The sequence below is a fragment of the Chinchilla lanigera genome, unplaced genomic scaffold, assembly GCF_000276665.1.
Source record: "Chinchilla lanigera isolate Chin_1 unplaced genomic scaffold, ChiLan1.0 scaffold00041, whole genome shotgun sequence".
Lineage (NCBI taxonomy): Eukaryota > Metazoa > Chordata > Mammalia > Rodentia > Chinchillidae > Chinchilla > Chinchilla lanigera.
The window spans coordinates 17,114,049-17,129,301 of NW_004955442.1; the positions used below are offsets into that span (position 1 = coordinate 17,114,049).

At 53.4% G+C, this 15,253-nt stretch overlaps 1 protein-coding gene across 2 annotated transcripts; it reads left to right on the top strand.

The window, feature by feature from the left end:
* Nucleotides 1–1,158: 1,158 nt before the first annotated feature.
* On the top strand, nt 1,159–14,851 carry Il9r (interleukin 9 receptor). 2 transcript variants are annotated; one of them, XM_013517828.1, is made up of 9 exons: nt 1,159–1,245; nt 5,361–5,462; nt 5,817–5,928; nt 6,033–6,211; nt 7,429–7,574; nt 7,994–8,189; nt 8,644–8,761; nt 11,354–11,438; nt 12,996–14,851. In XM_013517828.1, exons 1-9 carry the CDS (start codon nt 1,218–1,220, stop codon nt 13,524–13,526), a joined length of 1,497 nt encoding a protein of 498 aa, XP_013373282.1. In that variant the 5' UTR covers nt 1,159–1,217; the 3' UTR covers nt 13,527–14,851. The 2 variants fall into 2 exon arrangements, with proteins under 2 accessions (XP_013373282.1, XP_013373283.1); XM_013517829.1 differs by lacking the exon at nt 5,361–5,462 and having other exon boundaries at nt 1,197–1,245.
* Nucleotides 14,852–15,253: the final 402 nt, after the last annotated feature.

The window sequence follows — 15,253 nt, forward strand, 5'->3', positions numbered from 1 at the left end:
CTCACTACAATCTAGGCTTGCCTTGAACTCATGATGATCCTCCTGCCCCAGCCTCCTGAGTGTTGGCCACAACATGCGCCACAACACCTGACCATTGCAGGGATTATTAAACCATGGGAAATACTATTGTCAAAGGCACAGGTATGTGCCGACTAGAAAAGTGATGGAAATAGCCAGAGGTACAAGAGATCGCAAAGCAGACAGCATAGTATGATTCTGTTAAAATGTGCACTTGGATGAATTTAGAAGGTGTCTGCAAAGATTTGTGCCTAATTATTCACAAAAGGCTACCTCCGAGGCAAGAGAAAAGAGGACTCCTCTTTCTTTCTTTCTTTCTGAGACAAGGTCTTTCTTTGTAGTTCAGGCTGGCCTTGAACTCACTATGGAGCCCAGCCTGACCTTGAACTTACTGTGACCCTCCAGCCTCAGCCTCCCGAGTGCTGGGATTACAGGTGTGCGCCACCACGTCCAGCTGAGAATTACTATTTCAAACATGCCCTTCTACATGGCTTTTATTATTTTTTTAAAAATTTATTTATTTTTTTCCAGTACCAGGAATCAAACTCACGACCTCACACTTGCCAGGCAGGCGCTTGTACCACTGAGCTATATCCATGGCTCTGCTTTCCAGCTTTTCTTCCCTGAAGCCCCCTGAGCTCTAGTGGCTGGGAGGGGATTGGCCAACGCTGGGGCCTCTGCTCCACCTCGTGGCTGTCACAGCTGAGCTGTGCTGACAGCTGTTGCTGACAGCAACAGAGTTTGCACTACATTTATGGTGAACATCTACCCTGCCCTCTGATGCGCACCTGGCCAGGATCTCCTGGTCTAGTTCTTGACACAGGGTCTTGTGAGGTAATTCAGGCTGGCCTTGCACTCACTACAATCTAGGCTTGCCATCTCAGTGGGATTTTTCAGGAGCACAGCAGACACGCATCTGCCAGTACAGAAACAAGTCACAAATCATGTTCAACAACTCAGTGTCACACGAATTCTTCCCACCTCAGCATTCCCTGGCTGGAGATGTGTTATGCCAGGCGCTTCTCAGCTCTGCCAAAGAGAGCAGCTCTGTGAGATGCTCGTGGTTTCAGATGTGGGCGGCCCGTGTCAGCCTGCCTGGAGGCTCACGTCACTGCCTGCTGCAGTTATCTTCTGGATCAGGCGAGGGGCTTTGCTGCACTCTGTGGGACAGTCGGTAACGAGCCACTTCCAGGCTGGTGATGGCACTGAGCCGGTCCATCTGGGAAGGTGAGTCTGTTCGAGGCTCCCCGGCCTTTCAAGCCAGTGCGAACTTCAGGAGGCAGAGAGGGATGTGTGGCTCCCATCCCTGGTCTGGTAAAAGTATGTTCAGGACACTGCCTTAGTGTTACCTCTAGTGTCCTGGCCTTGGGCTTCCTCTCTGACTGCAGTCCAGACTGTTAGAATCATAAATTAATTTCCAGTGTGACCATACTGGAACTGGACAGAAAGAAGGGTAGAGTTTGGCAAGCAGCACTTCTAATTATGGAAGAAACTGCTTCCTCGATGACGTTGTGGGGATGCGGGCAGATGGGCATCCTTGGGCCAGACTGGCTCAGCTGTGACAGCCGTGAGGTGGAGCAGAGGCTCCAGCATTGGCCAATCCCCTCCCAGCCACCAGAGGTCAGGGGGCTTCAGGGAAGAAGAGCTGGAAAGCAGTGGGTGTGGGTGGGATTCCAGGAGGTCACTGAAGCCAAGCAGGGAGGGAGAGGAAAGAATTCTTTGGGAAGAAGTAACACCCTCCCTACGCCCAGGGCTCTGGGCTACTTTGCTCTCCCAGGGGCTTGGTAGGAGCCTGGCTGGAACCCTCCCCTCCTGGCCCTACTTGTTCTCCCTGTGATGCCTGCTTTCTGGGCTCACTCTCCTGTCAGAGCTTGGCCTGATGAGGTCAAGACTGGGAATCTTGCCACTGTGACCTCAAGTTACGTCCCAGAGCCCCAAACCTGGTGTCGGGTGGCTTCTGAGAGGGGCAGGAGGGGATTTGTTAAGGAACTGGGTGGGTCCAGGAAATGCAAGGTCTCACCCTGGAGGAGCCAGATTGGGCCCACATAGCAGTGAGCTTTGCCTACAGTGGGCTGGCGAAGCGGAGTGCTGGGTAGAGGAGGTTAGAGGAGGCCAAGGCAGTAGGAGTAGTGTCCTTTCCCTCAGACCCCTGCAGAGAACAATGTCATCCCCTCTAGCCGTGGCTGTAGCCACTCCCCTCTGTCCTGTCAGCTGAGATGCTGTGCAAACAAAGCTGGTTTTACCCGACTCCTGCTGTCCCATTTGACTGGGGAGGTTGGCTGGCGGCTGGGGAGAGCTCTGCGGAAGGGACTGGATGGGAAGGACCCCAGGCAGAGGGGGCGGAGTGAAGGGTGGCTAGAAGGCCACTTGTGCACAGGCCTGTGGAGGGGGTCCCTGGGCCTCCTTCCCCACCACACTTCACTGAACCTCTTGGGCTTCCATCCTTGCCCTCTCCCCTGTGCCCTGGATTTGTGCTCTTGTCCATCCAACACCTCTGGGCCTGGCCCACAGACGTCAGACATCTCCCCCCAGGCGCCCCTGCACCCCACTGAAGGTGTGTGCGAAGGACATCCTAGGCGCTCCCCACCCCATCCTCCCTGTCCTCACCCGGCCGGCCCACCAGCCCCCTACCTTCTGCTCCTCCCCTTCTCACCCCCACGAGCACCACACAGGAAGCAGTCCTCAAGCACCCTGTGACACAAACTAGGGGCTCCCAGGCTGTCAGAGAAGGCCTCCATGCCCTAGGTGGCCCAAAGGGGGAAAGGCTCCTGCTCCCAATTCCTGGCACAGCCTTCCTGTGCCCCAGTTCTAGCTGCTTCCGGGGAATTAGGGTCTGCATTCCTCTACCCCAGCAGAGAGAAGACAGTGCTGGGGAAGAGTTTATTTAAATAATAACCTCCCTGCCTCCGCCTGCATGTCCTCCAGCTTCATGGGATTTGGGATAACAGGACTCTCACCTCCCCTTAAGATACAGAGAAAGGCTGGGGTGCAGCTGAGTGTAGGTTATTTGCCTGACATGACTGAGGCCCTGGATTCATCCTCAGAACCACACATATACACAGAGAGCTTATATTAGGTTACATACGACAGTAAGTATGACAGTAACTGGCCCTAAGTGTGCTTCAAGGCACCAAGGGGCCCAGTCACCCAGCCCACATTCATCATGATCTACTCCAGCCTGGGATAAGTACTGTGACCTGCTAGCCAGGAATGCAGGGGGAGAATTGTATAGAGTCCCTCCTCTGGGTCTGGCCCAGCCTGTGGCCAAAGACAGGGATCCAGCCACAATTCATCCTACAACTTCAAAGTGGTCTGGGAAATGGGCAGGTAGCTCGTCTGAGCTCCGTCAGGACCCTGAGGTCATGGAGGAGCTGAGGGCTGAGGGCTTTCACTTCTCTTCTGGTGGGGAGGGCCACACTGGTAGGTGTGTCAGCCAGGGTTCACAGAACGGGGGTATCTGGGAGCAGCCCTGCCAACAGTGGCAGACATTGGCTTCTACTGCTCTCATGCTATCCTGTGGCTTGATATCTGATCTACGGTCAGGCCTCCCTGGGCTCATTCCAGGCCTCTCCCAGAACCAAAAAGTGCAGGTGTGCTGTGTGCACCTGCCCTGACTGCCTAGCTCTTGGTCAAGGATGGTGGCCCTGGGCTTAGTAATGTCCTGCCCTATGCCCAAGAAGCCCTAAGCAGAGAGAGGTCTGTGGTGCCCTGGGGAATGGGTGTGGCTTGCATTCTTCCTAAGGCTTCACCCTACTTGTGCAGCACTTGGATGTCTTCTGTGGGGCATGCACTGATAGGAGTCACACCTTGCTCTCAAGAAGCTCACAGGCTAGGTGAGTGCTGTTAGGACACCTGCTAAGAAAAGAGGCCTAGGCACAATGTATTGGGCAAATCCTTCACCTCTCTGGGCCTCACTTTCTTCACTAGTAGGAGAGGGATCACCCTATCTTACCCAGCTTACCAGATGTAGATGAAAGTGTTCTGTGCAGAAGAAAACACTGGCCCTTTCCCTCAGGATGGCCATGCTGCTGCTGGGTGTGCTCTGCAGGGTGTCTCCTGTCCCTCTGCCCCCTGCACCTATCTAGAAAAGGAGCCTGCTAAGCTAGAAGCCACTGTACTCCCTGCTCTCCACCATCTGCCCTGGGTTAGGCTGGGCCAGTTGTGCACCTCTGTGGCTCATCTGGGTACCTCTCCAGCTGGGGTAGGATTGTCCATTGGGTCTGGGTCAGCTGGGAGCTGAGATTCCTCCAGGTCCTGGTTCCACTGCCTTTTCACACCTTGCATGGGCTGATATTTCATCCATACCTTGCCAGTAACTCCTGCAAGAGGGGACAGACAGTGCTATGGAGAACTATTCTTTCATGCTGCTGCTGCTGGTGTGGGACCGCACACTTCTTGCAGGGAAGGGCGTGGATGCACAGACAGGCTGCTGGGGTGGGTGGGGTGGGTGTAGTGCCTGTGGAGGATGTGTGGCTCCTGGAGGGTGAGCATGCTGTGGTCTGTGTGCATGTCTGCTTCCTTTTCTTGTCTTTATCACTAATCAGTCTTGTATAACTAGGCTGGTCCTGCTTCCTGCTTAAGGGCTATCGGTGAGCCATCTGTAGCTACAAATGGGGTGACAGGGCGTCAGAAGCCTCCCCACAGTCAGGCACTTCCTGATACCCCCTGGCCTGCAGGAAACCTCTGGCTCCCACATATCCCAGAGCCCAAGGCCTTGCCATCCTCAGTGCACCTGGGACAGGTAGTTTAGGCAGTGTCCTCTGTGGCACGGATACCTGCTGCCATCCTCATCTGTGTCCTGGGGCAGAACCCGATGCGGGTCTTTAAGGCAGAGAAAGGGGGTATGGACACAGAGGCTGGTATGTGACCTCGGACAAGTTGCCTCCCCTTCTTGGGACTCTGCTTCCTTGTTATGAACAGGGGCTGCTCTTCCCATGGCTGTTCTCGGAACTACAGTAGCTCGGGATGCATCACCCACGGGCTCAGTGAATCTCCCTGTGGTTGTTGGTAGGAACCGGTTCCCCCAACCCTGACTGTCTGGTGGCTGAACCTAGACCTGGGGACAGGGGGATGGGCTGGCAGGGGTTGAGGGTCTCAGAAAGGGGCCTTCTATGCAGATGTGGAGGCAGATCTGAGCCTGAGCCAGGGGTCTTTGGTCAGGTCAAGTGGCCCTTCTGAGTTTATGGTCAATGAAGCTTGGACAGAAGTTCTCAGCCTCTTTCACGGGACATGGCGAAGGCATGTGGTTGCCCCACTCAGAGCCTTCGTTGGGGAGGGTCTCATGGGGAACACCTTCCCAGAGGGGGGCCTGGCACAGGCCCCCTCAGTCCAGTCCCTTGCAGGTTGGACCTTGGAGAGTGAGGCCCTGTTTCGAGATGTGGGCACCTGGCTCCTGCTCTGGACCTGCATCTGCTGGGGAGTCTCTGTTCCGGAGGAGGGAGGAGGTGAGGGCTGGGCACCGGCATCTGCGTGAGGTGGGTGGGTGGAGACTAGGGACTGGGATGGGGGACAGCTGGGACCTCTCTTCTAGGGCTCCTGCCCACCCTCATTTCCCACCCTTAACCCCCTAGGGCAGTGGTGGTGAAACTTCTGGCGTTTTCAGTGATATAAACAGCCCGCTGTGGCACACGCGCCAGAAGGTGCCACCATGGGAAACCCAGCACCTCTCAGGTCTCCCAGCCCTGCCCTGGGACCATTCTCTGGAGAATGCCTTGTTAGGGTTATGCTGCACGTCCTCCCCCACCCCTGACTCGGTTCCTGAAATGTCCACTGTGGTCCTCAATGGTTGTCATCCCCAGGGACAAGGGCTACAACTTTCACTTGCCTCACCAACTACATCCTCAGGATTGATTGCCACTGGTCTGCCCCAGAACTGGGCCAGGGCTGTGGCCCCTGGCTCCTCTTCACCAGGTGAGGTGGAGGGCCAGGCCTACCTGGGGAGAGAACAGGGGCTGGAGGTGTGGTCTCCGTAGGGGGCAGTAGCATCCCTTGGTGCTGACACGCGGCCTTTCCAGCAACCAGGCACCGGGCAGCAAGCACAAGTGCATCTTCCAGGGTAGTACATGCACAGTGGTGCTGCCGCCTGAGGAGGTGCTCCTGCCTTCCGACAACTTCAGCATCACTTTCCACCACTGTGTCTCTGGGATGGAGCAGGTCAGCCTCGTGGACCCACAGTACCTGCCCCGGAGACATGGTGAGCAGGGGGCCTGGCCAGGAGCAGCCTTGGTGCTTAGAGTTTGGGGACAGGAACCTTAGCCTATGACCCATGTGGTCTCAAGAGTCCTCACCAAGCAAGACCCAGGAGTATGAGCAGACTGGGTCCCTGGGAGGGGAGGGCCCGTGTGGCTACAGCAGGGTCTGTAGGCAGAGAATGAAGATGTAGGACTAGTTGGGTTAGGGCTATGGTTTGGTTTCAGTCACTGGAAATGCTCTGCAGTCACAGCAGGAAGAGCTCTAGCAAGACACTGGGAAGGACTTGCATCCCTAGACTGTGAACGGCCGGGTGTGGTGGCACATGCCTGTAATCCCAGCACTTGGGAGGCTGAGGCAGGAGGATTGTTGTGAGTTTGAGACCAGCCTGTACTACAAGGTGAGCTCAAGACCAGCCTGAACTGCAGAGCGAGACCCTGTCTCAAAAAGACAAAACAAAAACAAACTATATATATATATATATATATATATATATATATATATATATATATATATAAAATTTATTGATTAATTGATTATACCACGAATCAAATTCAGGGCCTTGTGCTTGCCATTTATTTTTATATTTTTTTGAAATAGACTCTTGCTATATATAAGTTTAGGCTGGCCTTGAACTCAGTGACCTTCCTGCCTCAACTTCCCAAGTTCTGGGATTACAGGTGTGTGCTACCATGTCTGGCTGACCTGCTCATTTTAAAAGGGAAAATTCTGGGTTGTAAACTAAAGACCCTTGAGGTGGCCAAACTCAGGGACAGCCTGGCCTATGTCACTGGCCCAAATGGCACATGGACACAGACTCTGTACCCAACTTGTCACTGAGGGCGATGTCACCAGGCGTGGTGGCACATGCCTGTAATCCCGGCACTTGGGAGGCTGAGGCAGGAGGATTGTTGTGAGTTTGAGACCAGCCTGTACTACAAGGTGAGCTCAAGACCAGCCTGAACTGCAGAGCGAGACCCTGCCTCAAAAAGACAAAACAAAAACAAAAACAAAAAAACTCCCACAGACTGTGAAGGAAAGGGAAGCCATTTGGAAACCGCCTTGCTGCATGGGCTAGAAGTCACTGCTATCCTGTTCTCTAAGTCTTCCAGTGAGACCCTGGTCTGAGGAGGCCTCGACTAGGGCCCTGTGGGACTCTTGGAGCCTTAGTTCTGGGCCAGAGCATGGGCTGCAGCCTCACACATCCTCACTGTGTTTCAGTGAAGCTGGACCCTCCCTGTGACTTGCAAAGCAACACCAGCTCTGGCTCCTGTGTCCTGACCTGGAGCATCAGTCCTGCCCTGGAGCCGATGGCCTCACTTCTCAGCTATGAGCTGGCCTTCAAGAGGCAGGAAGAGACCTGGGAGGTAACATTTTAGTTGGCTTTCCTGGGGCTCTCTCTCTCCCTGGGAGCAGCTAGAGTGAATGGTGAGGAGGGAAGGGGACCTCACACAAGTGTGAGTGTGTGTGTGTGTGCACGTGTGCGCTTTCATTCTTTGCACACATTTGTGTGTATTCATGAGTATACACGAGTGTGTCTGTGCCTTGTGTTTATGTGTGTGTGCACTAGGTGTGTCCACATGTGACTTCCATGAATGGGGAACTTGTGCACACATATGTGCGCTTGACTGTGCATGAAAGTGTGAAAATGTGGCTGTAGATGTGTGTGGGTGGGTGCGCCTGTGTGTGTGTGTACATGAGGGGGCTGTCTGTGTATGTGTGTACATTCTCAAGGGTGAATGGACCCGGCTACACTCAATACCTGCTAATGGCCCGGACCCCACAGCAGGCCCAGCACAAGGACCACATAGTTGGGGTGACCTGGTTTACCCTCGAAGCCATTGAGTTGGACCCTGGCTCTGCCTATGAAGCCAGGCTGCGTGTTCAGATGGCTTCTCTGGAGGGGGACATGGCAGAGGAGGAGCGTCATGAGGGCCAGTGGAGCAACTGGAGCCAGCCTGTGTGCTTCTCCTCTCCTCGAGGTGGGTGTCGTGTGGTGGCTGCTCTTCTGCACCTGGGCTGGGCCTTCTTTCCTCTGTCCCGCCTCCCCATGCCTTTAGCCATCTTGGAGCCCCCTGCCCTGGAGACTGAGGTGGGTGACATGCAGTGGGTCCCAGAAAGCTGTTTACCGGCTGCCGTTAGGAGTGAGCACGGCCTCGGATTGCTCTCCAGGCTGGTGCTTCTGTCTGGAGCAGAGCAGGACCTTGGTCTCCTTAGGGAAGGCGGGGCTGACTTGTGCACAGTGGTGCTGGACAGCTTTGCAGACCTAACCACTGGCCCTATGGCAGATAAAAAGCATGAGACCCAGAGTGAGACTCACCCCAGAGACTTCTGCGGGCATGACCCAAGTCCTCCAGGGCCATCCTGAGCCCTTCCTACTGCAGGGCATTCACAGATGGCTTAGGGGGTGCAACCTGACACGAATGCTGCTCATAGCCCTGCCCACAGGCCTCTTAATTTCACCCGAGAGATGGCCAGAGGCCATCCTTGTTGCTGTGACCATCTTTCTTCTGCTGACTGGCCTGACCTATCTTCTGTTCAAGCTGTCACTCAGGTAGGTGGCCAATGCATGTGTGTGTACACATGAATGTGTTCGTGTGCATGTATGTTAGTATGTGAGGTGTGTGTTAGTATGCGCACCAGTAACTACATGTGTATGAGTACATGTATGTACCCACTAATGTGTGTGCATCTGTTAGTGTGCATGTGAGCTATTATGTGTCAGTGTGTGCATTTGTTAGTGTATGTGATTGCATGCATGTGTGTATGTGAACTGCATGTGGGAGTGCACTTGTGAAGTGTTAGTGTGTGTGCACCTATGAGTTTGGGTGCCTGTAGTAGTGTGTGCATCTGCTAGTGCATCTGAGCATGTGCATGTGTGTTGTTAGTGTGTGCATGTTAGTACAAGTGAGTGGTGCATGTGAGTGTGCATGAGTATGTTAGTATGTGCCTCTGCTAGTATGGGTCTGCCTGGGAGGTCTGTGAGTGTGTGAATGTGCTAGTGCATGCAAACACTTGCATGTGAGTGCATGTATATGTAAGGTACACATGTGAGTGCACTAGTGTGCATCTGTTAGTGCATGTTTGTGTGCGTGTATGAGTGTGTATGTGTTAATGTGTGCATGTGTTCATGTGTGAATGCGTATGTGCATGCACTTGTTAGTGTGTGTATTAGTGCATGCACCTGTGTGTAAGTGTGTACTGAATGTGTGAGTGTGTCAGCATGCACGTGTGTACGTATGTGCTATCTGGAGCACAGTAGGCCAGCCCTCCCAGCTCCTTTCCTTCCCTCTCTACTGTCCAGTTCTGGGAAGATGGGTGTCTTCAGGTCTCCACACTGGGCTAGTGGGAGGGGCTCCCAAGTAGCCAGAAGCAAGACGAGAAGGGTGTCCTATGGCAAAGACTGAGGACTAGGGCAGCTTGGTTCCTATCAGCTGAGGAGGGATAGAGTCACTGGGAACCAGGACCCGAAGTCCTTGTCTCCTGCCTCTGGGGCTTGCTGGTTTGCTCATCTGTCCACACAATGTATGAAAGTGTCATTTTGCCATCTAGGGCACATAGGAATGTGTTCTCAGCCCAGGACTGCCTCAGAGAGCTGAAGGGATGAGGACTCACCTTAGACAAGCCCCAGGCCTCACACGCCACCTGTCAGGTGTCAAGGGCACACGAGACTGTGTCTGGGAGTGGGTGCTGTGAGAGACTGTTCAGGTGTGGCCAAGTCTTGGAGAAGATGAGAGGGAGCAGACAGAAAGGGTAGAGGATGTGGGCAAGGGTGTAGCACAGGGTCCTGTGGAGCAGGAGGTGCTGGCTGTCTTTGGGGCCATGGCGAGCAGGGGAAGAGTGTTCAGTGCGTGCCACAAGCAGGTTTGTTTTGAGAGTGAACCGCTGGTGGTGTCCATGGAGTGGCAATTTGACTTGAGCTAGTGAGAAAAGAGGAGGTGGAGCAAAGTGAAGGGAGCAGCCAGGGTCTTGAGAAACTGAGGTCTGAGGATAATCTGTGGGGTTAAAACTTGAGAGCCCAGGCCTGGGAGGCTGGTGAGGTCAATTTGGCTCTGTTGTGTTGGAGACCTCTCCCAGCCTCCTCATGGAGGACCAGCGGGTCCTGGACAGGAGCTCTGGTATTCAGGGAGACATTGAGTGGGGTGGGGAGCCACAGGCTGCCTGCTGATGTCACAGATGAGGTTCCTGGAACCACTGGCTCCCTCTGTGGGTTAAGAGTCTGAGTGCAGGCCAGGTGTGGTGGCGCACGCCTGTAATCCCAGCACTCAGGAGGCTGAAGCAGGAGGACTGTCGCAAGTTCAAAGCTAACCTGGGCTGCATAGTGAGTTCGAGGCCAGCCTGAACTGCATAGTGAGACCCTGTCTTAGAATACAACAAACCAATAAACCAAGTAACCAACCAACCAGCAAACAAGAACCTGGCTGCTTACTTCTAGCTGTGGACCTGCTGTTGCAGCTTGCCCTGTGAAGGGCACATGCCTTGGCACACATCAGGTCTACAGGCATTAGCCAGAGAGGTCATAGCCTGCCAAACTGCATCCTGTCCAGATGGCAGAATTGTCTGTTTTTTTTTGTTTTTTTTTTTTTTTGTGTGTGTGTGTGTGTTTTCAATTGAGATGGGGTCTTGCTGTGTTGCCCAGGCTTGTGTCAAATTCCTAGACTTAAGCAAGGCATAGGGGCCCACACCTGTAATCTCAGCACCCTGGCTGAGGTGGATTTCAAGTTTGAGCCCAGCCTGGGGAAACTTAGCAACTTAGGGAGACCCTGCCTCAAAATAAAAAATTAAAAAAGGACTGGTGACGTAGCTCATTGTGATGGTTCTAGATTCAATCCCTAAACACACACACACACACACATACACACACACACACACCAAATAAACAAACAAGCTCTTGGGCTGAAGTAATTCTCCTGCCTCAGCCTCCTGAGCAGCTAAGACTACAGAAGTGGGCTGTCATGCCCAGCCCTGTGAGGGCAGGTTTGGACTCCATGATGGGGAGACAGGGGTAGCATCCTGGATGTGGAGGACTGGCACCTGCTAGTTGGACAAAGGCTCAGGTCCCTACAGTGATCTCGGGCCTTCTGGAGTGTGGCCTGGGGAGGAGCCCCTGTCTGGGTCCCTACAGACTGTCCCTTCCTGTCCCCAGGGTGAAGAGATTCTTCTACCAGCATGTGCCCTCGCCAGCAGTGTTCTTCCGGCCCCTCTACACTGTGCACGGCGGGAACTTCCAGGTGTGTGGGGACACCACAGCTGTGTGGGGCAGGTGTAGTGGTCTGGTGAGCACAGGGTGTGGCTGGGATGGGGTTGGGATGAGCATGGGGCCTTTGTCAGTGCTCTGAACCTTCTTTATTCATACAGTGGGTTTCAATTTACATACTGTGTCTAAAGGGGGTAAAAACTTGGTCCTATTTCCTATTGCTCATTTACTTTTGTTCTGTTCTTGGTGGGAAAACTAAACTTTCTCCTAGCTAATCACTCTCCTCTGCTCACCACTGCAGGAAATGGTCGGTTCAAGGGGCAGACTGAGGGGCTCTCTGTCCCTACCGACTCATCCCTTTTTCCCCCTTCTTCTCCAGACATGTTTCTGGGGAAGGGTCTCTGCTACTTGTGCTTCCACTGGTCCCCTGCCTGGCAGGGCCTTGGACTCCCCTGGAGGCCACTGTGGTCATTGTGGGGAGTATGGCTCATGAGTAGACCCTACATTTCACCCTTTATGGGCTTATTTGGTTCTCATAGGCAGCGGGCATATACAAGCCACCTGGAGTGCACTGACCATCTGTGTGGTTTCTTGGGGTTCACGGTTTGTGTGTGTGGGTGCCCATGGCTGGTCACTGGTTTCCCCGCTCAGGGCTAAGTGTCTTCCCCTCAAGGGTCCCTGGGCCTCTCTCTGCCCTGGGGATGGGAACATCTTCATCCTGTATAACTTATTATGCAAAAACAACCAAAACACCTTTTCAAGACTGTTGCCCCTAGCCAGGCGTGGTGGCACACACCTGTAATCCCAGCACTCAAGAGGCTGGGGCAGGAGGATCATTGTGAGTTCGAGACCAGCCTGGGCTACAAAGTGAGCTAAGGTTGTGAGTTTGATTCCTGGTACAAAAAAAAAAAAAAAAAAAAAAAAAAAAAGCCTGTTGCCCCAAAATATAATATCAAGTTTGAAACTAGGCACTTAGCTCTTGACAAAGTCTGTCACTTCCCCCAAGGCACTGGAGGTGACTGTGAAGAGCCTGGGCAACTGGAGACAAAGCTGAATGAGGCAAGGCTGTGTCCCTCAGCAGAATCTCAGCACCCTGGGGGCAGGGGTGGTCTGGCACGGCTACGGTGCTCCTGGAGAAGATGGAGGGCGTGTGTGTGCAGTGCATTTGGTGGAGGCTCCTGGTTCCACCCAGGGAAGCTTTCTTTTGGAGGTCAGGTCCTCCTGTGGCCCCATAGAAGGGTCCTGACTGCTTCTCTGTGTTGTGTGTGTGGTGGGTTCAGGGTGGGGTTCCCCAGCCTCTGTAGCTGCTGAAAGGGCCTGGACAGCAGGCTGTAGGGGCTTGCTGTGTCCTTAGCACAAGCCACCATCGGTGCTCTGGTTCAGTCTGCTGTGAGCATGAGCTTCTGGGAAGGAGCAGTGAGAGGCTGGAGGGACTCAGGGCCCCTCGGAAGCCAGGCTGGCACACAGGGAATTCGGAATTTCTGGGCACAGGCGCTCCCTGGGCACTTGGTGTGGATGTCTGGAGAGCTTCCTGGAGAAGCAGGTTGCTATTCCGAGTGGGTCCTTCCCTCCCTGCTGTGCTCTGTTCCAGACCTGGACAGGGGCCTGCGGGGCTGGTCCCCAGCCAACCCAGGATGGTGACGGCACTCCACAAGGAGCCTCAGAGTCCAGCGTGTGGGAGGCCATCGCCCTGCTCACGTACAGCCCGGCACGGCCCTGGCAACCCTCAGGCCTGGAGGAGGAAGTGAACCTTGGCTCTGGCCTCCCAGGGTCCCTGAGCTCAGAGGCTGTGCTGCCAGCGGGGTGTGTGGACTTGTGGGGGCAGCAGTCCCCCTATCTGCCGCAGGAGGACTGGACCTTCATGTCCTCCAGCAGACCGGCTCCCCCGGACTCAGGGGGTGGCAGCAGTGACTACTGTGTCCTACACTGCTATGGGGGTTGCCACCCCCATAGCCTTCCCAGGACATACACAGCCTTCCCAGGATGTACACAGAGTCCTGTGCCCATCCCAGCCTTGGCCGGAGGCCTGTCCTGTTTCCAGCAGGGTTTGGATGTCCAGCAGGGAGGCGCCTGTGGGGGGCCTGGTTGCCGTCAGGGTAATGAGCTATCTGAGGATCACTAGGATGTTTTGCTGCCTCCTGTTCTGGGCATGCTGTGGACTCAGTCCTGGAAGTCTAGAACCGTGGCTCACCCAGCTGCATCATGTCCATTTTGGGGAAAATGGACTAAAATCTCCGGAGCCGACCCTTAGGGACGGGACCTCCTGAGAAGGGGAGCTGTGCAGTGGTGAGAGGCTCCCTGTCTGGACAGAGGCGTGAGGCTCCTCCTCCCAGTGTCCTGACAGCTACCTCCGCATTCCCTTCTCCCCTCGTTTTCAGCCCAGGCCTCTTCCTCCCAGCCTGTTCTGCCCGGCGCACACAGGTGAGGCACCAGGCAGGTGAGCATCCTCTTGCTATGCTTCTTGTGGCATCTTCCACGTGGAGGTTAAAAGGGTTATCTTATCTCTTCCAAATTAGATGGCTGGAGAAGGGGTTGGAGGTGAGAGGGCCAAAAAAACTCTGCCTCTGGGCTTTCCGGGCTCCAAGAACAGGGGGGAGAAAGCTCAGTGACCCCCAGGGAGTGACCCTGGACTCAGTGATGGTCCATGGAGCCAAGCTCTTGCTCCTCCTTGTCTTCACCCTCCCCCTGGCCCCAGGAGGCTGAGAGCTGAGGCCGGAGCTCCCACACAGTCAGGGTGGGAAGTGGAGCGCCTTGTTTCCACCCCCATCCCCTTGTGGGGTAGACTTGGGGAGACGCTGCGGTCTGTGTCGGGGGTGGGGGCAGAATGTGCCTGGATTATTTTCTTAGGGCTGCTCAAACAAAATGCCAGCAACAGGTGGGCTAAGAAACTGAAATCCAGTTATTCTGTTGGGCTTGCCTTTATAGCTTACTTTTTTTTTTTTCCCTAACAGCTTTTAGTATTTTCTCCTTTTTTTGAATTTCTGGAACTTTGATTGCGATTTGTGAGAAGTCCTGTTTTAGCCCTGAGTATTTGGGGCTCTTTATGCCTCTTGTACTTGAACATTGAATTCTTTCCCTAGATTTGGAAAACTTGCTGATCTGATTTCAGTGAGTACACTTTTTTACCTTTTAAGCCATCTTCTAATTTTTCCTTTATTCTTATAATTCAGAGGTTCTGTTTTTGAGTCATCTGGCAGTTGCTGAATCCAGCTTACATGATGTCTTGTCATTTTCAGGGTATCACTGAGTTTGTGATCTTCTACATCTGCCTAGTCTTATTTCTGACGTTGTTTTCACATTGGTGACATTGGCTACTCGTGCTTTCCACTGAATTTTTCCTGTTATCTATGTCCTCTTGCTTCTTGCTTTCTTTTCAGACATTCTAATTCTTTCCCAAAATGGTCTCAGTTTATCGTTTGTTTCTTCTTTAAGCTTATTGAACTTTCTCTTTTCTTTCTTTTTTTTGCTCTTTCTTTCTTTCTTTCTTTTTTCTTTTTTGAGACAGTCTCACTTTGTAGTGCAGGCTGGCTTAGAACCTTGAACTCACTATGTAATGCAGGCTGACTTCAAAGTTGTGGTGATCCTCCTGCTTCAGCCTTCCAAGTGTTGGGATTATAAACATGTACTACTATGGCCAGCTTGAACATTTTATTAGTAAAATCCTTTACCTGTTTAATTAAATTCATTGTGTCCTTTAGTTATGTTTTGGTATTTATCCATTCTTCAACCTATCAACATAATATTTGAAGGACTTACTAGTGTTCAACTTTTTTCTCCAGGCTTGATCCCCAGGTAACTCGGAGAGGAGAAAATGAAATACAGGGCTGGGGATATAGCTCAGTGGCATAA